The 20427-nt window shown below is 49.0% G+C and overlaps 1 protein-coding gene across 1 annotated transcript; it reads right to left on the reverse strand.

Moving 5' to 3' along the window:
- Positions 1 to 164: 164 nt before the first annotated feature.
- ACTL6B (actin like 6B) lies at positions 165 to 13403 on the reverse strand. The gene is made up of 15 exons (XM_047839199.1): positions 13379 to 13403; positions 13205 to 13281; positions 12832 to 13053; positions 12462 to 12627; positions 12082 to 12182; positions 6352 to 6449; positions 5597 to 5691; positions 5424 to 5530; positions 4687 to 4776; positions 4469 to 4530; positions 4242 to 4356; positions 4022 to 4102; positions 3830 to 3925; positions 3526 to 3612; positions 165 to 396 (listed from the first exon to the last, which is right to left on the reverse strand). The coding sequence occupies exons 1-15, from the start codon at positions 13401 to 13403 to the stop codon at positions 316 to 318; spliced, it is 1503 nt and encodes a 500-aa protein (XP_047695155.1). The 3' UTR covers positions 165 to 315.
- Between the last annotated feature and the right edge of the window lie 7024 nt (positions 13404 to 20427).

Genomic DNA, 20427 nt, shown 5'->3' on the forward strand with positions numbered 1-20427 from the left:
CGTCCACTGTGGGATCATCAAAGGACGTAGGTGTGGGCCTTCCTCCCCTCGCTTCCCCCCAGGCCCTTGACCCCACGCCCTCCACCCCCACCAAGCAGGCCAAACTTTTTTTTTTTTTTCTTAAAACATTTTTACTCCTTTCAACCCAGAAACATCACATCTAAGCGGAAGAGAAGGGAGGGGAAGAGACGAGGGCATGGGGGTGGGGGCTTCGATATGCGCTTGCGGAGGCCGAGCCGGGAAACCCTCTCCCCGCCTTTTGGCGTCCCCTATCCCACCGCGGCGGGCGGGCGAGTGGGTGTTGAGGGGACGCCCTCAGGGGCACTTCCGCTCCACGCACTGCTTCCCTCCCTCCTCATATTCCTGCTTGGAGATCCACATCTGCTGGAAAGTGCCCTGGGGGCGGGGGACGACAGAGGCCTTCAGGGCGGTCCTGGAGAGAGGAGGGGACGCCCCTCCCCACATTCCACCAGCAGGCCCAGCCCTTGGGAAACCCTCCCCCTGCCCTGCGAGCCCCGCCTCTCCCGCCCATATCCCTTCCTCCTCCACCTCCCCAAGCCTCCCCGCCCTCCTTCATATTCAGAGGGTGACTACCCCTCCTCCTGTCGTTCAGTCAGAACATTGGTTCATTCATTCAACAAGTATTTATTGCGCACCTGTCTGCCCTGGGCCACGTGCTGTCTTCGAGGGGGGAGTGGAGCTTAGAGCCTCAGGCCAGCCAACCTGTCCCCCCAAAGCCCCCACCCCCCAACACCTCCTGCACCTTTCGCTCCATCAGGCCTTACAAACTTGTCAAGTCTCCTGCATTCCCAAGAACAATCTTTCCTCCACCCTCACCCTTCCTGCACCACCTAACTTCTGGTTGGAGTGGTCTTCACCACCCACGCTGAACCTTGCCCCTTGAGGGTCTCCTGCACTGGGCATCCCAGACTGTCCCTTCTCTTTGATGGTTGCTTCACCTCTGCCTGAAAGCTAGTGCCTGTGTCCCTGGTACTGACCCTGTTTTCTGGGCTCACAGAACAAGCCTTCCAGAACCAGCTCCTCCACTCCTGGGACTTCTGCTCAAGCACTAAAACCCCACCCCCCACCCCCCACCCCCAGTCTCCAGTCTGCAATGCTCAGCGCTGAGTACTGGACCCAAATACTCAGCTGTCTTTCGGACACCTCTTTCTGAGTCTCTTGGGACCTCAAACTCAGCATGTCCAAGACTGAGTTCCCCTAGGCCTGGCCCAAACCTGCTGCTGTGGTCTCTCTCACCTTCTTCTTCTTCTTCTTTTTTTTTTTTTTTAATTTTTTTTTTTGATGTTTATTTATTTTTGAGAGAGAGACAGACAGAGCATGAGTGGGGAAGGGGCAGAGAGAGAGAGAGGGAGACAGAATCTGAAGCAGGCTCCAGGCTCTGAGCTGTCAGCACAGAGCCCCACGTGCGGCTTGAACTCATGAGCTGTGAGATCATGACACTTAACCCACAGAGTCACCCAGGTGCCCCTGGTCTTCTCACCTTCTATACTAATGCTGTCTGATACAGTGGCTATTGAGCACTTGTGGATGTCGAAATGTGGCTAGTCTGAACTGACATGTGCTCTACAGTTGTAAAATACACAACAGATATTGAAGACTAAGTCCAGGAAAGAGAATGTAAAATATCTCACTTTGATATTGATCACCCATTAGAGACTCCTGGGTGGCTCAGTTGGTTAAGTGTCCAATTCTTGATTTTGGCTCAGGTCATGATCTCACAGTTTATGAGTTAGAGTCCCGTGTCGGGCTCCAAGCTAACAGTGTGGAGTCTTCTTGGGATTCTCTCCTCTCTCTCCCTCTTTCTCTGCCCTTCCTGCAGGTGCATGGCTCTCTCTCAAAATAAATAAATAAAATTTAAAAAATTATTGGTCACACCTTGAAATTATAATATTTTGGATATACTGGATTAAATAAAGTATATATATATATATATATATATATATATATATACTTTTTTTTTTCTTTTAACTAGAGGTGCCTGGCTGACTCAGTTTTTAAGTAACCTCTGCACCCAACGTGGGACTCAAAATCACAACCCCAAGATCAAGAGTCGTATGTTTCTATGAATGAGCCAGCCAGGTGCCCCAAAGAAAGTATACTTTTTCATTCTTTTTTTTTTTTTTTAATTTGAGAGAAAGAAAATGTGCAAGCGGGGGAGAGGGGCAGAGGGAGAGAGAAAGAGACAGAGAGAGGGAGAATCTTAAGCAAGCTCAGTGCTCAGCACAGAGCCCAACTTGGGGCTCGATCCCATGACCCCAGGATCATGACCTGAGCCTAAATCAAGAATCAGAAGCTCAACCAACTGAGCCACCCAGGCACCCCAAAGTATATTCTTTAAACTTAATCTCACCTGATTCTTCAGGCTCTTTTAAAATATGGCTATTTAGAAAATTTAAAGTTGTATATGTGGCTCGCATTACATTCCTGTTGACCACGGCTAACAGGAGCTAACATCCTGAGCCTCATCCTGGACTCCTCCCCTCTTCCCTCTTGTATCCAAATGCTGTCCACATCTGTCAGTTGGACCTGTGATGAGCTGCCACTTCCACAGCCTGATACCCACTCCTCTGTCAAACCCCACTCCCAGCGGAGACCACAGCAGCCCTACTCAAGCCACTCGCCACTCTGCTGTCCTAGTGAGTGAGCTTCCTAAACTCGGATATGACCGCGTCTGCCTATAGCCTTTGGTCTCACCTGCCTCTCCCTATAGCCCTAGCACCCTCTCTCTCTTTGCCTCAGAAGTTCTTACTCAGTCTTCCATCTCAACTTCAATGCTCCTCTGAGTCCCTTCATGACCCTTGAACTAGGTCTGTTCCTCCCTTGAGGGACATCCCTGCACTTTGTGGTCTCTTCCTGTTTAATGGCCTCAGCCTCTGGACTCTGCCTTCTCATGGGGGCCGGGACTAAGCCAGGCACACAGGTAGGCATGGCTGACATGTTCCCAGCCCTCAGCTGACTTCACACTATCAGCCTCCTCTATTTCTGACCCTTGCTTCTGTCTCCTTGAGGGCTGCCCCTCTGAGGGATGTCCTTCTTGCTCTGTTGTGGCCCCACTGTCCCCTCTATGTGGCTGACGCCCGTGAGACGAAGTTTGCATCTCCGGCTCCCTGCTCACCGTCTTGCCTGTGCCCAACGACAGGTCCAGACAGGACCCTTTGCAGGGTCCCCTTGTGTCCAGCTCACACCCTGATCTCCTCATGCCTGACACAGTCTTCCCAAACATGCCTGTGACTGTCACGTTGCTTCCTCTCCCCAACCTCTGTGTCTCCCCTTTGCTAAGAACAGTGGGTGCCCCATCCACAGTCTCAACCCCAACCAGTCTCTCCAGCTCCTTTCCTTCTGCTCCCTGATTTGCCCCGATGGAGCATTCACTGGCTGCTCTTTCTCAAAAATATGTTTGTTGAATGAATGAATGAATGAATGAGGAGGCAGGCAAGGGGATGGGGCTGTTCGGGCCTGCCCCTTTCCCACAGTCAGTGCTAGGCCAAGCCCTGTCCCTCTCACCAGCGAGGCCAAGATGGAACCCCCGATCCAGGGGCTGAACTTGCGCTCCATGGTGCTGTTGCTGGCGATGAGCTTCAGTCGCATGCTCTGGGGAGAAAGAGAGGGGCAGGCGGGGGCGGGGAGGGGAGGAAACACCTGGGTTCTGGGAAGGGACAGGGCTGGAAGTGGGGAAGACTGGGAAGTCACAGGGGGAGTGTCTGCTCTGGTGGCCAGAATGCCTGATGTTGGGGAAGGAGGAAGGACTAAGTCCTAAAGAGCTAAGCCACGACTGGAGTCCAGGGCCCTGGCCACGGTGGGCTCTTACCGGTGGGGTCTTCTGGGAGAGCTCTCGATTGAGCCTGTCAGTGAAGCCCTGGAGCAGTGTGTTCCCGCCAGTGACAATGACACTGCCATACAAGCCCTGAGAGCAGAGAGGAGTGAACCTTCAGGGAAGAGCCCCTCCCCATCTCCCCACTGCTCCTGGGCCCCTTTGCCCAGACACAGGCTTGGGCCTCACCGGGCGAATGTCGATGTCACACATGCCAATGCTGGTGGTCACCACGTGGCCCACACCTAGCATGGTGTTCCCCGACAGGCCCTGCCGAGAAAGGTGATCTAGGTTTCCAGCCTCTGCCCCCTCTCCCCAGACCCCGGCGATCCTTCCCAGCCTCCCCGACACGCCGGCATCCAGGGAATCCAATCAGCCCCCCACCTCAACACCCTCCGCCCAGCCCAACCTTGACATTGGAGGGATCAAACAGGCCCTCAGGGATGCGGAGCCGCTCAGCACCGTAGTCTGTGTTGTAGCCATTGGGCATTTCATAGTGCACTGTGGGCATTTGCGCAGCCACCCTGCCCAGGAAAGAGTGAGACTCTGCCTGGGGGTGCTCACAAAGGACCAGAGGTCCCCTGAGAGTCCCAGGCCTGTCCTCTTTCCCGCCCTCCAGCAGGGAATGCCACTCACTGCTCATCGTAGGGAGAGTCTGAGACCTGCAGCACAGAGGCCTGGAAGTCCTGGATCACCTCCTGAGGACCCAGGGAGGTAGTGAGGGCCTGGTCTCCCTCCTCAGCACCCCCAAGTACCCCCACCTGCAGGGCCTCTCTGTCCCTTCCCCTCTTCTCATGGTAGGGGACGAGGAGCTGGGGAGGGGCAGGGGCTATTTCGGGGGACGCTGTCCTCACATTGCACATGTAGTTATGCCAGGACTTGGAAACCTGGGGTAGCTTCTCCTTCTTCTTCCAGTTTGGGGGGGCGCCTTCCCGTACGGGTTCCTGTGGGGCACAAAGCCTGTGAGCGCCCTTCCCCACCCCACACCTGCCCAGCCCACCTGGACCACACCTGTGCTCCTACACTGAACAAGCACTGGGTTCTTTGCTCTGTTCGCCACAAAAGGCAGCAGAAGAGAGAGAATAGGGAGAGCCTGTTCCCATGTCTGTCGCTCATGCAGCAGTGCAGCTATCTGAAAGGCCCAGTCAGAGGAAGCTAAGGGCATGGGGAATATAGTAAGAGATCAGACAGAACCTTAAGGGGCTTTTTCCTGAGCCATGTTCCATGTGGGAGTCCAAGATGGACCCTTGCATGCAGTGTCTCACTTAACACGGCAGCCTTGCATGGTGTTATTCCACTTTGCAGGGGAAGAAACTGAGGTTCAGGAAGCTTCAATCTCATGCTGTGGGGTCACACAGCTTTTACATGGCAAAGGCACACCTTGAACCTGGGTCTACCACACTGACCCTCCTACATCCTGCTCCCAGCTGGCTGTATGGCCTCGGACATGTCCTTCAGCATGCCTGGACCTCTGATGCTTCGATTGTAAGTTGGGTCCTCTGGGGGCCCTGCTACACCCTTTTCTGGTATCTAGTGGGTCAGTGGGTCAACAGTCATAGGGTGAGTGCCCAGGACTCCCCAGAGACCCCACCTTGGCTGCAATCATGTAGGGTGGGATGATGTCAATGGCCATTTCCTGGAAGAGCTCCCGGCACTGCATGGAGATGAAGTCTCCTGCCAGAGGTGACTTGACAATGCCTGGAAAGGGAAGGGACGTTAGGGCCTTGTCCTCCAAGACACCCCCGAGCCCTACCGAGGCCTCACCTTGCTGTAGGACATAGCCGTCATGCACTGGGATGGCCGTGGTGTGGGTGGCCCCACTGTCCAGCACCAGGCCTGTGGAACGTCCATTTGCAAAGCTGGCATGGGATGGGTAAGTCAAAGACATGGTGGTAGTGAGGGGGCTGGGACTCAGGTCTGGCCTGGTCACCCTCTGCTCTCCTGGTCCAGCCCATTCACAATCTGCAAATCTCTCATTCTGGTTTATGACCCATGACTGGAGGAAAGCTCCTGAGACCCCTGTCATTTCTTCCCTGTCTGAATTACAACTTCTTCCTCTTTTTCTTCCTTCTGAGCTCCCAGTCTCTCTGGAGTCTTGGTTCAGTGTTCTATTGGCTCCTTGAAATGGGGGGCCATATTGCCCCAATGCCTAGCTCAGGAGTTAATGCAAGGTAGATCCTTAAAAAAAAAAAAATGCTTGATTGGCTATTTGGGGAGGAAACTCCTCAGTGTTATATCCTTCCCTGTTCTCTCCAGTCCCAGCCCCTGCTGTCTACTTGGCCCAACTCTGTCTGTCTGTCTCTGTTCAGCTTGATCCAAGGAATAGGAAAGAGCCACTGATCTGGCTGCCCCGGGGTCAGAAGGCCCACAGAAGGCCCTCTGCACTAATGGGGCACAGAGTGGGTATCTGCCATCCAGGACACTAATCTGCACAGAATCAGGTCCAGCCTCCAGTTTAGCACACCATGAACCCCACCCTGGCCCTCCACCCAGGCAGAGCAGCTCAGCCCAGAGGATACGCGGTGAGCACAGCCGTCTTGCATAAGAAGAAGGCAGGAATGTTGTACTGCTCGAACATCAGCTCTGTCAGCTTCTCCCGCTTGGCCCGTGTATTCCACTGGGGAGAAAGTACAGGAGGGGAGGATTCAAAAAGGGGGAGGCACAGACCCATGTACGACACACACATGCACACGCACACACGCACACACACACACACACACACACAAAACTTGGACTGGGGAGAGTTCAGGCCTCTTGATCCACATAGACCTTTAGAATGTGAGAACTATGGAGAATTTTAAAGATCACATTCCAAATTCAGCTGAAGAAAATAAAACTCAGAGAGGGAGAATAACTTGCCCAAGATCACACAGAAAGCTCTGGGTAGAGCTTGGTAGAGTCATAGTCTCTTGACTTCTGGCCCAGTGTTCTTTATTTTATTTTTTATTTTTAATTAGTTAATTTAATTTACTTATTATTTTATTTATTATTTTTTTAATGTTTATTTATTTTTGAGACAGAGACAGAGCATGAACGGGGGAGGATCCGAAGCAGGCTCCGGGCTCTGAGCACAGGCTCTGAGCCTCAGCACAGAGCCCGATGCAGGGCTTGAACCCACAGACTGTGAGATCATGACCTGAGCCGAAGTCGGACGCTCAACCGACTGAGCCACCCAGGCGCCCCTAATTATTTTTTTTTAAATAGGCTTCACACTCATGACCCTGAGATCAAGACCTGAGCTGAGATCAAGAGTTGGACGCTTAACCAACTGAGCCATCCAGGCACCCCTCAGTGTTCTTTATTGTACAATATATACTTCAGGCTCCTTTCAGCCTCCAATTTATCCCTCTTTCCCATTTTAATCATCTCAGAGGGAAGAAAGCTGGGAAGAGGATTTCTGGGTAAAAATTGTGGATTGAATACAAACATCTAATTTTATTCTCTTCCAAGATCCCAGCAAAAGTATAATAAAGGGGCAATTTAAAAAGACATAAACCCATGTCACCTGGCTGGCTCAGTCACTAGAGCATGAAACTCTTTTTTTTTTTTTTTTTTTTTTAAATTTTTAAAAATTTTTTTTTCAACGTTTATTTATTTTTGGGACAGAGAGAGACAGAACATGAACGGGGGAGGGGCAGAGAGAGAGGGAGACACAGAATCGGAAACAGGCTCCAGGCTCTGAGCCGTCAGCCCAGAGCCTGACGCGGGGCTCGAACCCATGTACCGCGAGATCATGACCTGGCTGAAGTCGGACGCTTAACCGACTGCGCCACCCAGGCGCCCCGAGCATGAAACTCTTAATCTTGGAGTCACGAGTTCAAGCCCCACATTGGGCTTGAGAATTTGGGCTTGAGATTTCTTGAGGAAAAAAAAAAAGACATAAACCCACAAAAGCCAACCAGCACGTGAGAAGATGCTCAACATTGTTGGCCATTAGCGAAATGCAGATCAAAAGCACAATGAGATGCCATTTCATACCCACTAGTGTGTTGATAATAATCAAGGGGGAAATAAAGGTATAGAGAAACTGAAACCCTTGTACATTGCTGTGGGGGAAGTAGAACGGTTCAGCCACTGTGGGGAACAATGAGTAGTTTCTCAAAAAGTTAAACATAGGATTACCATATGACCCAGCAATTCCACTCTTAGTTATATATCCAAAGACTTGAAAACAGGTACCAAATAAATCCATACATACAACTGTTCATAGCAGTACTACCCACAATAGCCACAGATGGAAAGTCCCCAAAAGTCCATGAAGGGAGAAATTGGAAAAACAAATTGTGGTATATCCATACAATGGAAAACTACTCGGCCATAATACAGAATAAAGTACTGACATATGCCATGACATGGATGAATTTTGAAAATATTATGCTAAGTGAAAGAATACAGACCCAAGAAGTCACATGTTGTATGATTCCACTTATGAGAAAGATCCAGAATAGATCTATTCATAGAGACAGAAAGCAGATTGATGGTTACCAAGGGCAGGGAGAGTAGGAAGAAACTAATGAAAATGGATTTTCTTGTGGGGTGATGAAAATGGGAACTAGATAAAGATGATGACTGCACAACATTGTGAATGTATTAAATGCCACCAAATTGATAACATTAAAAAGTTAATTTTATGTTATGTGAGTTTTAGTTCAAAAAAGAGAGACAGGAAGAATCTTGGACAGACACCCTCAAGAGTTGGGAGTAACAAAGAAGGAGAAAACAACAACAAATTTTTGAAGAGCGGAAGCCAGATAGTTGAGTGGTAACTGACCTAACAGATTCAAGAACACTGACTCCTAAGCAGGTAATGGAAAAAGCCAAGAACAGCCTGTGTCAAATTGCGGACTTCTCACAGGGTTCAAGAATTTGTAGTTTCAGGCATCTCTGGCAGTTAAGGTTAAGGGAAAGCTTAAAAAAAAAAAAAAAAAAAGAGTGTTTAAAGCCATTCAAGTAATAGCTCCCTAAACTCTCTCCCCAGTTCCATCCATGTCACTGAGCTATTTATTACCCATCCTAGCCTCAGCAGAAGACTGAAGTTTATTCTCTAGACAGAATAACACTGAGGGGCTCTGGACAGGTGGGACACTTGACACAGTTGGGAGTGGAGACACTAAAAACAGGAGAATTAAGTGATTCCATGCATATTAAATGCTGAGAACCTCAGCCCTATTCCCTCACTCCCAGAAAGGGGGTGACCAGGCCTGTCTGTAGGGTACAAGCTTTCTCCATGGGTTACATCAGAAATCTATAGATGCCAATTATCAGAGGCTGCCTAACAAACACCCCAGGCAAATCATCCTATAGCAACATCCTCTATCACCACAGCCAGTGAGTCCCCCCACTTCACATGGCTTTCAATCAGTGTTTTAGTCCACCACTTGTAAACATAAGCAGACAACCAAGGATTAGCAGAAATCTGAGGAAAGCCTCTAAAATGAGACAGAGACCCCCAGAAAGGGTAGAGAGGGAGTGGCTGGGTGGCTCAGTCAGCTGAGTGTTTGACTCTTGGTTTCGGCTTAGGTCATGATCTCACGGTTTGTGGGTTGAAGCCCCTCATTGGGCTCTGTGCTGACCGTGCAGAGCCTGCTTGGGTGTCTCTGTCTCCCTCTCTCTTTTCCCCTCCCTTGCTCTTTCCCACATGCTCATGCACTATCTTTCTCTCATAAATAAATCAATCAATAAATAAATAAATAGCAGAGGAAAAAAAAGCAATTTGGAAGAACAGAGATTATGCAGGGAAATGAAAATTTCCAAAAACAGAAACAAAACTAATGATATCCTGAGTGAGCTAACATCATATTTCACCCATGAAGAAAGAATTGCATGTTCTAAAAAGTAACATTTGTAGAACCAAAAAACTCTTGAAAAGTAAAACTACAGAAGCAGAAATGAAAAACTCAATAGAAGAATTGAAAAATAAAGTTGAGGGAATATCTTGGAAATTATAGGAAGAGGGATGCCTGGGTGGCTTAGTTGGTTAAACAACTGGCTGGCTCAGGTCATGATCTTGTGGTTTGTGGGTTCGAGTCTCGAATCGCGCTCTGTGCTGACAGCTCAGAGCCTGGAGCCTGCTTCAGATTATGTGTCTCCCTCTCTCTCTGCCCCTCCTCCACTTGCACTCTGTCTCTCTGTGTCTCAAAGATAAATTTTTAAAAAGTTAAAAGAAATTAGAGGAAAATATAAAAGGAAGGAAAATATAAGAAAAAAGATAAGAAAATTACAGGATGAATTCAGGAAGTGCAAAATCCAAATAATACTTTCCTAAAGAAAGAACAGAGAATATTAAGAGAAATTAATCATCAAATAAGGAACTAAAATTACTTAATCAAATAATTACTGAATTTTTTTTTCACTGAATCAAAAGACATAGATTTTCAGATTGAAGGGACATAATGAGTATCTAGAGCAATGGGTGAAAATAAACCAATATAATATTGAGAAATTATAGAACACTAAGGACAAAGTGAAAATTCTATAGGCTTTCACAAAGGAAAGCATTACATCAAAAGATCAGGAATTAGACATCTCTGCCTTCTTTATTGTTATTTTTCCTTTTATTTATGTTTTTTGTTGTTGTTGTTGTTTTTTGAGAGAGAGACAGAGTGCAAGTGAGGGAGGAGCAGAGAGAGTGGGAGACACAGAATTCGAGGTAGGCTCCAGGTTCGGAGCTGTCAGTACAGAGCCTGATGAGGGGCTTAAACCCATTAACCATGAGATCATGACCTGAGCCAAAGTCGGACAGTTAACCTACTGAATCACGCAGACACCTCACCTCTGCCTTCTTGATGGCAACAATAGATGCTGGAAGACAATGCAGAAGGACCTTCAAGATTCTGAAGAAAAATGATTTCTAATTTGGAATGTTATACCTAGCTAAGCTATCAATCCAAGGTCAGACATGCAAGGTCTTAACATTTTTACTTCTCATGACCTTTCTTTTTTTTTTTTTTTCAACGTTTATTTATTTTTTTGGGACAGAGAGAGACAGAGCATGAACGGGGGAGGGGCAGAGAGAGAGGGAGACACAGAATCGGAAACAGGCTCCAGGCTCTGAGCCATCAGCCCAGAGCCTGACGCGGGGCTCGAACTCACGGACCTTGAGATCGTGACCTGGCTGAAGTCGGACGCTCAACCGACTGCACCACCCAGGCGCCCCTCTCATGACCTTTCTAAGGCAGGTACTGGAGGATATGCTCCATGAAAATAAGGGAATAAATCAAGAAAAGGAGTGATGAGATACAAGAAACAGGACTGCTAACACAGGAGAGAGGTGTAGGGATGCCCTAAGATGATGGTGAAGGGAGATGTCAGGATGATATCTATGTTCTCTGTGTAGAAGGCAACAAGTCCAAAGTGGAGCAAATCACTGGGTTTTTGGAGAGATTTCTTCAAGAAGATGAAATTGATAGAATATCTAAAGGAATTAATGTTTTGAGAAAGGATATAGGTAACATAAGCTCATGAGCAATAAGCAGATGAATAATTTAGGGTCATATTATTAAGCAAATAGAAAACTAAGTCAAGTAAAAACCAGCACAATTTTTAGCTTTAGGGAAAACAGAAAGCTGTGCAAGGAAAAGAAAAGTGACCACAGTTTATTGCCCAGCTCAGACCTTATTAGCATACATAAACATAAGAGTGTAAATACTGAATAATGATTTTTAAAAATCTAAAATACAATTGTATTTGTATTAAAGTGTGTGGTGTGGGCTGGAAGAGGAAAGTGAGCTCAATGTTTATTTTCTATGTTGGAAAATAATGCCTAAAACTAAAAAAAATCCACAGGCAGCCTTTTGAGTGTGATATTTGGAGATATGGAAGAACCTGACCCCCCCCCCAAAAAAAAATAGCTAAAAGAAAAGCCTCTGGAAAAGGGGAATGGAAGGAAGATGATACGAAGGCAGTTTTTTTCCTTATGTTTTACAAAGGAAATTGACAATGTGCATATATAACACTGACAAAAAAATTTTAAGTTAAAAAGTCAAACAAGGACTTTGGTGGAGAAAACAGCAGGGATGGACTGAATGGGCAAAAGATAGGAGTGGATAGAATAGGAAGGTGGGGAGAAGACTAAACCAGGGAGGAAAGAAAGTGTTTTTGAAGATGGTGATGGTGGAGTTGGCAGCAAAGTCTGAAAAGTTAAGTGGAGTGATTGATGGCAGAGGCTTTGGGAGGGGTGGGAGAGACAAATGGCAGAAAGAATGCAGGGAGTCCCTAGGGCTGGACTAGGGGCTGGATGAGGCACTTACCGGGGCCTCGGACATGAGCACTGGGTGCAGGTTTGGCTCAGACTTGACGTGTTTACTGTAGGTGTGATCCAGGATGGCACGGAAGCACTCCCAGTCCTCAACTGGGGCCAGGAGACCAGCGGGGAGAGATGAGAGTGGGCCGGTAGGGGTCCAGGGACAGGAAGCGAAGGAAGGAGGGAGGCCAAGTCCAGAGGAGGAGATGGGAGATCAGTTTCAGCAGAAATCCCCCCTTCCTAGGAATCTGTCGGGCCCCTGGGCTGGGAACCAGGCAGCTGTGGGCAACTGCAAGGTAGACTCTGTGGGTGTGGGGTGATGTGCCCCCGGTTGTGGTGTGTGGGCTTCGGGTCTGTGTCGGGAGATGGTGGGTAGGGGCTCCTTACTCATGCCATTCTTGAGGGGCGACATGACCTCAGCTCCATCCCGAGGCACATGCAGGGCGTTGGTGTCGATGTGGAAGATCTTCCCTTTCTTCTCTTTCTCCCCCTCCAACTCCAGCCCGCCCCCCTCCTCCGCGGCCAGCAGCCCCACCGTGGTGGGGAAGTCAGCCTGGAGGGGGGCATGGGCAGGAAGAGGGATCAACCTCTTGCCCCTGTCCAGGCCCATGGCAAGGCCCTCAGCCCACCCCTGGGTTTACTCCCACATTCCCGCTCTGCAGAGCTTCTCTCTGTGTTGTGAGAACCCTGGGTCACTGGGAAGCCTGGAGGGGAGTCCAGAGTCTCTCGGACTTGGGGATGGGGCTGGAAGGCTCACCTTGGGGCAGTCCTCCCCAGCGTACCCAGCGCGGACTGAGAAGGAGCCAATGTCAAAGACCAGCGCCCCCACCTCATCTGTGCGGGGAGACAGGTGTGTGAGGGGACCTCTCCCAAACTCTCTCCCCCTGGATAGCTCCGAGAGGAGGTCAGGGCAGAGCCACAGTCTCGCCACCTTCAACGCCGGCCGGGGTAGGTGGGAGCTCGGCCTGGAGTCCGGATCCTGGGAGTGGGGATCAAGCCTCCAGAATCCCTTCTTGCCCGGTGGCCTTATTCAGGCCACTCTCCTCGCCGGGAAAGAAGGGGCCAGGGGGGCCGGGAGGAGGTGAGTTGAATGATGGAGAGAGTGAGCCCAGTGCGCGCGAGCGACCGACCTGGGAGGACCAAAGGTAGGAGTGGCGCAGGACCCAAACCCAGGGCTGGACCCATTCGAGCGCCGAGGTGACAGGCCCTGGGGTGCCCAGAGCTCAGGTCGCGCGCGTGAGGGGTGCAGGGCTGCCGGCGAGGCCGCGACAGGCTAGGGAGCCTGAAGCCCGAGGCTAGCTCACCTCCGCCGTAGACGCCCCCGCTCATAATGCCCTCTCAGCGCTGCTCACGGCCCGTGGGCGGCGGCGGGATCAGCACCGAGGCGGCCGGACAGCTCCCGGGATCCCGGGCGGGGCGGGGCGCGCAGTGGCCAATCAGGAGGTCGGATCCCCCGCCCCCAATGGCGCCGCAGATTGGCTGCGAGGCAAGACAATAACCCGACCGGGGGCCGCTGCTTTAAAGGGGCAGACACCAAAACTTCAAGATTGTGGGGAGGATAGCAAAGACTTTGAGACTGACCCTAAGGGATAACCAGGTAGAGAGCTGGCTGGCGTACAAAAGAGATGGAAATCTTGTCCACCTGGAGATCAGGACGCCGCAGGATGACTGATGGGGCCCCTGCTTCCTTACTGTTTTAAATGGGGTCGAGGAGAGGACTCCGTAGTCCTGGAGTCTTCCATTCTCAGGCTCCTGAGCAAGGTTCCGTCATACCCAAGTCTGAATGAAATCGCCCGGTGAAGGAGGGAAAGGAAGAAGGGAAGAAGAAAAGAGAGAGGTACAGGAGGGAGTGTGTCTCCATCTTCTCCCTGTTTCTTTCTACCCTCGTCTTTCTAATGGCCCCTCTTTTCCTCTCCCGTCCCTGGCGCCTGGGCCCTATACATACACACGTGTACCGTATTCACACATTGGTGCTGAGCTAACCCATCTTTAGCTTCCTTTCCCCATCTATCTCTCCCCAGCTGTTCTCCTGGCCTGACACCACCTCCACAGCAGTTTTAATAGCAAAGGTCAGGGAGCTGCGTCTACAGACTCGCTTAGCTGAGAGACTCTTATGTGATGTCTGCCTGGTATGTATGTGCTTACACGTGTGGGGATATGTGTGCATGTGCATATGCGTGTGTGTGTGTGTGTGTGTGTGTGTACATATGTGCATGTGAATATGTGTGTGCTGAGGGCATTTCCACCTACTTTCTGGGGTGGGGGGAGAGCATGGAGACCATGGATGGCACAGGAAGAGGGTACTGTGTGACAGCCAAAGCCCCTGAAGTTTCTCTGCTCACCAGATGCCCACTCTGGAAGAGATTCCACGTGTCTCCAGCCAAAGGACAGATAGTTTAAGATGGCTCATTGATTACCTACTGACAACAGCGGCCCTTCACATGCCCAAGGTTGGTTGGGAGTCCAGGCCTAGCTCTTCAGTCTGGAGGCATTCAGGCTTAAGTGCAAGAGGTGAGCTGTAGGGGAGAGAGCTGACTCAGTGCTGGGAAATTGAAATATTCCTGAGTGAGTTAGTCATTGGCCTCCATAAATTGAGACCTGGATGAATTGGATGAGCGCCCTCGACCTCTTGGCACCTGCATTCTTCATCTTACAAAATTATTATTATTATTGTTATTGTTATTATTGCTGAGGTGAGGATTACAGGGACACTGGAGTGGAAAGTGATTCTATTCGTGACCTGCACCTCTCCTTTTGTTGACATTTGATGATGTTGCCTCACTTCCCCTGTAAATTCACCTTGTCAGTTCCCATCACCCCTCCCCTACCTCCATTAGGATCTTAGATTCAGAGACTGCCCCAAGTCAGGAGAAACCTCACTGATCCTGGATCCAGCCCCTGGATTTTACAAGGGTTTCTGCAGATTGAGGCAAAGCCCTGTCTTGGGTCACAGAGCCCACTGGGGCAGAGCCAGGACTAGAACTTACACCTCTTATCAGCCAGTTGAGAGATGACCTTATTTCATAACACTTTTGTGTCCTGGTCCAAGCTTCACTGTCCCCATCTATAGTACTGCTGGTGGTAAGGACTCAATCTGATGCCAGAACCAAGTGCTTGGCTAAGAGCTAGGCACACAGGACTAGTCAGTAAACGCTGGTCCTAAGGATGCTCTTGGGGAGTTTTTGAAGCTTAGGAAAGCTTATTATTCATAAGTTGGAAATCTGTAGTATTGTAATAAGAAGTGAATGTTCCTCTCATAGTTGGTGGAAAAACTATAGCTGGCCGACTACACAACTGGACTTGATTTACCTCCTAGTCAACGGTGGCCAATTTTCATTTGTCATTCCATTGTATTATGATTGTATCATATGATGTCAGTGGTTAAGGTAAAATATTATTACTCTATTTCACTGTCCATTCATTGATTCAACAAACATCTTTGTGCGAAGCATGGGAATAGTGAAATGCATAAGATATATCCCTGCTCTAGAGAAGTTTTGGTGTAGTGGGGAGCTCGGACATGCATGTAAGTGGGGTGAAATGGGGGCCCAGAGGAGGGAGGAGCTGCCTGTCTCTGAGAGTCCAGAGAGGCTCCTAGAAGTGAAGTTTGAGCTGAATTGTGAAGAACTAATAGGGTTCACTGGTGAACAAGGTGGGAAAGGTCTTCCACACAAAGACTGGCATGTGCAAAGTTCTAGACACATGAACATTTGTGGCCTATATGGAGTTAGGAGCTCAGTCTTGAAGGAGGGTTGCATATGAGCTGGTGGCAGAAACCAGAGTTAGGGGGAAATAAGACTGGAAAAGTAGTCAAAGACCAGTTTGTTCATGCCTAAACTCTATTTTTATTTAGCAAACACAAAACATCTGTTTTTAAGTTTTTTAAAACAGCTGTTATAAGCACTTTATAAATGTTAAGTAGTTTAGTTCTCATCATGATCTGATTATTATCCCCATTTTGTAGGGGAAACAGGCATGGAGAGATTATGTGACTTGCCCAAGGTCACTCAGCTGGTAAATGAAAGAGCTGAGATTGGAACTGCGACATGTGAAAAGTATTGATCCTGGGGAAAATGTTGCTATGCTTCTATTAATTTCAAGGATGTTCTCAAGGTGCCTTGCAGACACCAGGAATAAAATGGCTCATATAACTTGATGTGACTCTCCTAAGGTTTCATATCTATCCTGGAAGATGGAGGGTTAAATAATTAATTCAATAAAGTCATCTGGAGGTTCGCACACTCCAGGCCCACAGTCAGGTTGGCCAAACCTGAACACCCGGTAATGATGTCAAAAGTAGTAGGTCCAGGACCCTCAGACCCCACACCTTGGACATGATTTGGCATCTTGTGAGGGTCTGTTCCTTGCTTTGGTGGGCTTCCCCCCGCCCCCCGTCCCAGTCCTCTGCCAGATAAATCAAGTGTCTTGGCTTCACAGGGAGCCCCTGCCTAGTGCAGGTGGCAAGGGCCCAGAAATAAACAGTCCAGTAAAGGCTGCAATAGGGACAGAGCCAGCACTGCAGTGGGGCACAGACAACAGTGTGGTCAGGGAGGCAATATTCAAAAGAAGCTTGAGAAAATAAACGGGATTTCCCCAGCTGAAAAGGAAATAGAACTGGAGTTGGGGTGGAAGGCATTCTGAGAGGGGACAAGACCCAGCCCTGTGTGTTATGCAAAGAAGTTTGGGTCTTCTCCTGGAACCAATAGGGAACTAATGCATGGTTTTGAACAGCAAAGTTATATGATCTAATTTGCATTTTAGAAAGATATGTCTGGCAGCTATTTGGTAGACGAATAGAGAGGAACTGTCCTAGAGGACAGGATATAGGCAAAAACCAGGGTAATAGCATTTGGCACACAGTAGAAGGGATGGATTTCAGCAACATACAAAAGGTAGCATTGACAAGATTTAGCCACCAGTGACATGGATTGCTAGCCTTATATCACCAGCCATCTCCCTTTTTTCTTTATTAATACCGTTTTAGCTGTGTGTATGACGAAAGACCACCTTCCTTGCAACTGGCCAACCTCTGAGCAGAAGTTAGTGCTTCTGCTTAGCAGGAAAGAACTTGTGCTTTCCACCCTACCCCCCTTCCCAATGGACGAAATTCAGGTATGATTGTGGAAGCTGCTTGGGGCCCAATAGACATGGAGACGGAAACTAGGGTTCAGCATGGCAGAGATGTCCCCACAGTCCTGGAGGGTCTATTTTAAAGTGGTCTCTTCAGCCACTGAATTTTTGGGATTCTTTGTTATAGCAGCTTGGCCTATACAGTGACTTGACCACCTTTGGATATGGGGAATGAGGGAATGAGATGCTCCTGAGGGGATAGTGACGCTGTTAACTAGGCCAGGAGATTCAGAGAAAGGGCAGGGTTGGGCGGGGGGGGGGGGGGGGGGTAGAAGAGGATTAATTTAGTTTTGAATGTGTTGAATGTGACATGTTTGTGATCAGAGGTGTGTAGTAAATGTTTTAACAATCAGCCCTTCAGGCAAAGGCAGCTCTGATCTGAAGCAACTCCCAATTTCCATGGTGTAACTACTCCCACCATGACAATTAAAAGTTACTGCTATCAACCTGACTTCACTAAACAAGGAGTTGGGAAGAGAGGTGCACTCTGGGCTCTTGTGAGCTGGTCTGAACTGGCACAAGCTGACTCCAGCCCACCACTGTCTGGGGACATCCAGATGATGATATTCAGGCTGCAGTTGGACATGCACCAAGTCTACATCTGGGGAGAGATATCTGGGCTGGAGATGGAGCTTTGTGAGGTATGAGCAATTAGGGGATAGTTAAAGTCACAGTAATAGAGGAAGTCACCAGTGAGAAAAGGAGGCTGACGTTGGGATCCTGTAGAAACTATGTTTACAGATGCCCTGCGGAGGAGGACGAGAGGACCAAGGAGAAGCCTGAGAAAGAAGAGTTAGAGGAAGGAGGAAGTGTCCCATGACTCGTGAGAGTCAGGGTCTCCACATGTCCTCTAGGGCTTCTGCTTTCTCAGACAAGTTGGTCGTCCACTGGCTACCTGTATATCCTTCTCCTCCCCCAAACCCCATCCTTCCCATTATCATCTAAAGAAGCTCCTACCAAAACCCAAATACCTTTATTTCAAATTCTCCTCTCACCACTGCCCCACCTTTCTACACCCCCTCCAAGACAAGATTCTCAGAGCTTTGGCCACTTTGTCTCCACTGCCTCATTTCTCACCCTCAACCTATTGCAAGAAAAGCATTCATTGCAAGGGCTCCTGACAAAGTCACCCACGGCCTGCCTGTTTCTCAATGTCACGCACACTTCCCAGTGCAGGCTTGCCTCATCTCTCTGCAGCATTCAAAACAGTTTTACCATTCCCTTTTTGGAACATTCTTTTGTTTTGGGTTCCAGAACTCCACATTCTCCTGATTTTCCTGTTAGCTCTCTGGCTTCTTCTTTGGCAGCTTCCTCTCCTCTGCCTGACCTCTAATGTTGGAGTTCCTCAGGGCTTGGTCTTAGGCCATCTTGTCTTTTCCCTGAACCTCTTTATGACTTCATCTGCTCTAAAACGCCACTCATTCTTAAGGCTCTATTCCAACTCATAGTCTTCTGCGGAGCCCCAGACCTGCGTTGACAACCACCCTCTGAGTATTCTTCTGAGCACCTCTCCTAGGCACTGCAAACCTAACATGTCTCAACTTAAAATTTTTTATCTCCACCCTCCCCCCGCCAGTGTTCTGCTCTTAGTCAATGCACTTCCAAGCCACTAGCACTGATCGTCATTCCAACGATCATCTACCACTGCCTCCTCTGTAGATTATAACCTCCCTGCAGGCAGAGGAGGGTTCACAGTTCATGGTCATATCCTCAGTGCCCAGGACGGTGCCTGATGCATCACTGGGACTTAGGTGAATATTTGCTGAATGAGTTCAAAGAAGCGTATTAGCATGGAAAGCAAAGCAAGAGGAAGCACTGTCAGATGTACTACAGAGATTAATAAAATTGGGTTCTAGTCCTAGGCGGCCAGTTTTTTCTTCCTTCCTTCCTTCCTTCCTTCCTTTTCTTTCTTAATGTTTTATTTATTTTTGAGAGAGCACAAGTGGGGGAGGGGCAGAGAAAGAGAGAGAGAGGATCTGAAGTGGGCTCTGTGCTGACAGCAGTGAGTCTGATGTGGCGCTTGAACTCATGAACCATGAGATCATGACCTGAGCCGAACTAACCGACTTAGCCACCAAGGTGCCTCTGGGCTACCAGTTTTTTAAGTGACTTTGGGGAAGTCACTTTGTCCATCTGTAGACTGAGAGGAAACTGAAGGAAATTATCTGTAAGGTCCCCTCCAAATGCTAATGCCTAATTGACATCTATCATCTACTGCTAATATATCCTTGAACTGGTGAGGGCACATACATGGGATTTGTGCATAAGACTGACTTTGTTTTCTTATTTTCTTAAAAATAGTGTGCTGTGAAAACTTTTTGTAATGCCTATAAGAAGTGTCTGTTTTGATACTTTCACTTTTCAATTGGATGAGGACTCAATGAAGGCTATTCGGTGACTTGTACCTTCCAAAGCATGTCCACAATCCGTCAGACTCTCATAACAGTCCATCGTGACTTGCAGGGCAGACAGGAAGGCAACACGTTCATTCTCATTCCTTTACAGGGAGGGTCCACTGGAGGGTTACTCAAGAGGTTAGTATTGGTATCCCTGCACGTTAAGTCGCTAAAGCCACCCTGGTTCATATCTCAACTCTGCAGCCCTAGGAATCTGTTTCCACTACTATAAAATGGGGACAATGCCAGTACTTAAATTCGCAGCACTGTCGTGAGGACTAAATAAGTATGGACCTCAAAAAATAGGAGTTGTTATTACAGTGTCATGCAGCCCGGTAGAGTTCTACAAAAGCCCAGGGGGCAACGCTGGGGAACTTCCTGGGCATGGATGGCTCCTCTCATCATTCTCAGGTTCAGGGTCCCGCACCATTCCTCGGGGACTTTCAGAAGCGTCCCTCTGCAGCCTCAAGGCCGACTGCTCCGTCCCGCGCGGGGAGGGATCTCTCGAGCTCTGTCCTGGACCTTGGAGGGGCGTGGTCTCACTGGAGCAGGGGCGTGCCGAACTCAGAACTGGGGCGTCAAGCTCCCCTACCCATTCTGGAGCCGCCCAATCCGGGAGGGTGGGTCACGTGACCAGAAAGCGGTTTCTTCCCCCCCCCCCCCCCGTGCCGATACCATCTCTTCCAGTCCCAGGGGGGATGTTCTGCTCCTTTTCAGAAAACGAAGCATTCTTTTTGGTCCGTTTTGCGTCGAAATAGTGTGGTGTGATATCTTTGTTGTGACGGGGTTAGTTCTTGCCCCTTAAGTGGTCTTTTGCCTTCTGGCCT

Source organism: Prionailurus viverrinus, chromosome E3 (assembly GCF_022837055.1).
Source record: "Prionailurus viverrinus isolate Anna chromosome E3, UM_Priviv_1.0, whole genome shotgun sequence".
Classification (NCBI taxonomy): domain Eukaryota; kingdom Metazoa; phylum Chordata; class Mammalia; order Carnivora; family Felidae; genus Prionailurus; species Prionailurus viverrinus.

Coding starts and splice junctions, on each gene's coding strand:
- ACTL6B (XM_047839199.1), bottom strand. CDS start 13,403: ATGAGCGGGGGCGTCTACGGCGGAG. Junction 12,628..12,831: donor CTGGGGAGGACTGCCCCAAG/GTGAGCCTTCCA, acceptor GCCCCCCTCCAG/GCTGACTTCCCCACCACGGT. Junction 4,357..4,468: donor GACTCTCCCTACGATGAGCA/GTGAGTGGCATT, acceptor TTTCCTGGGCAG/GGTGGCTGCGCAAATGCCCA.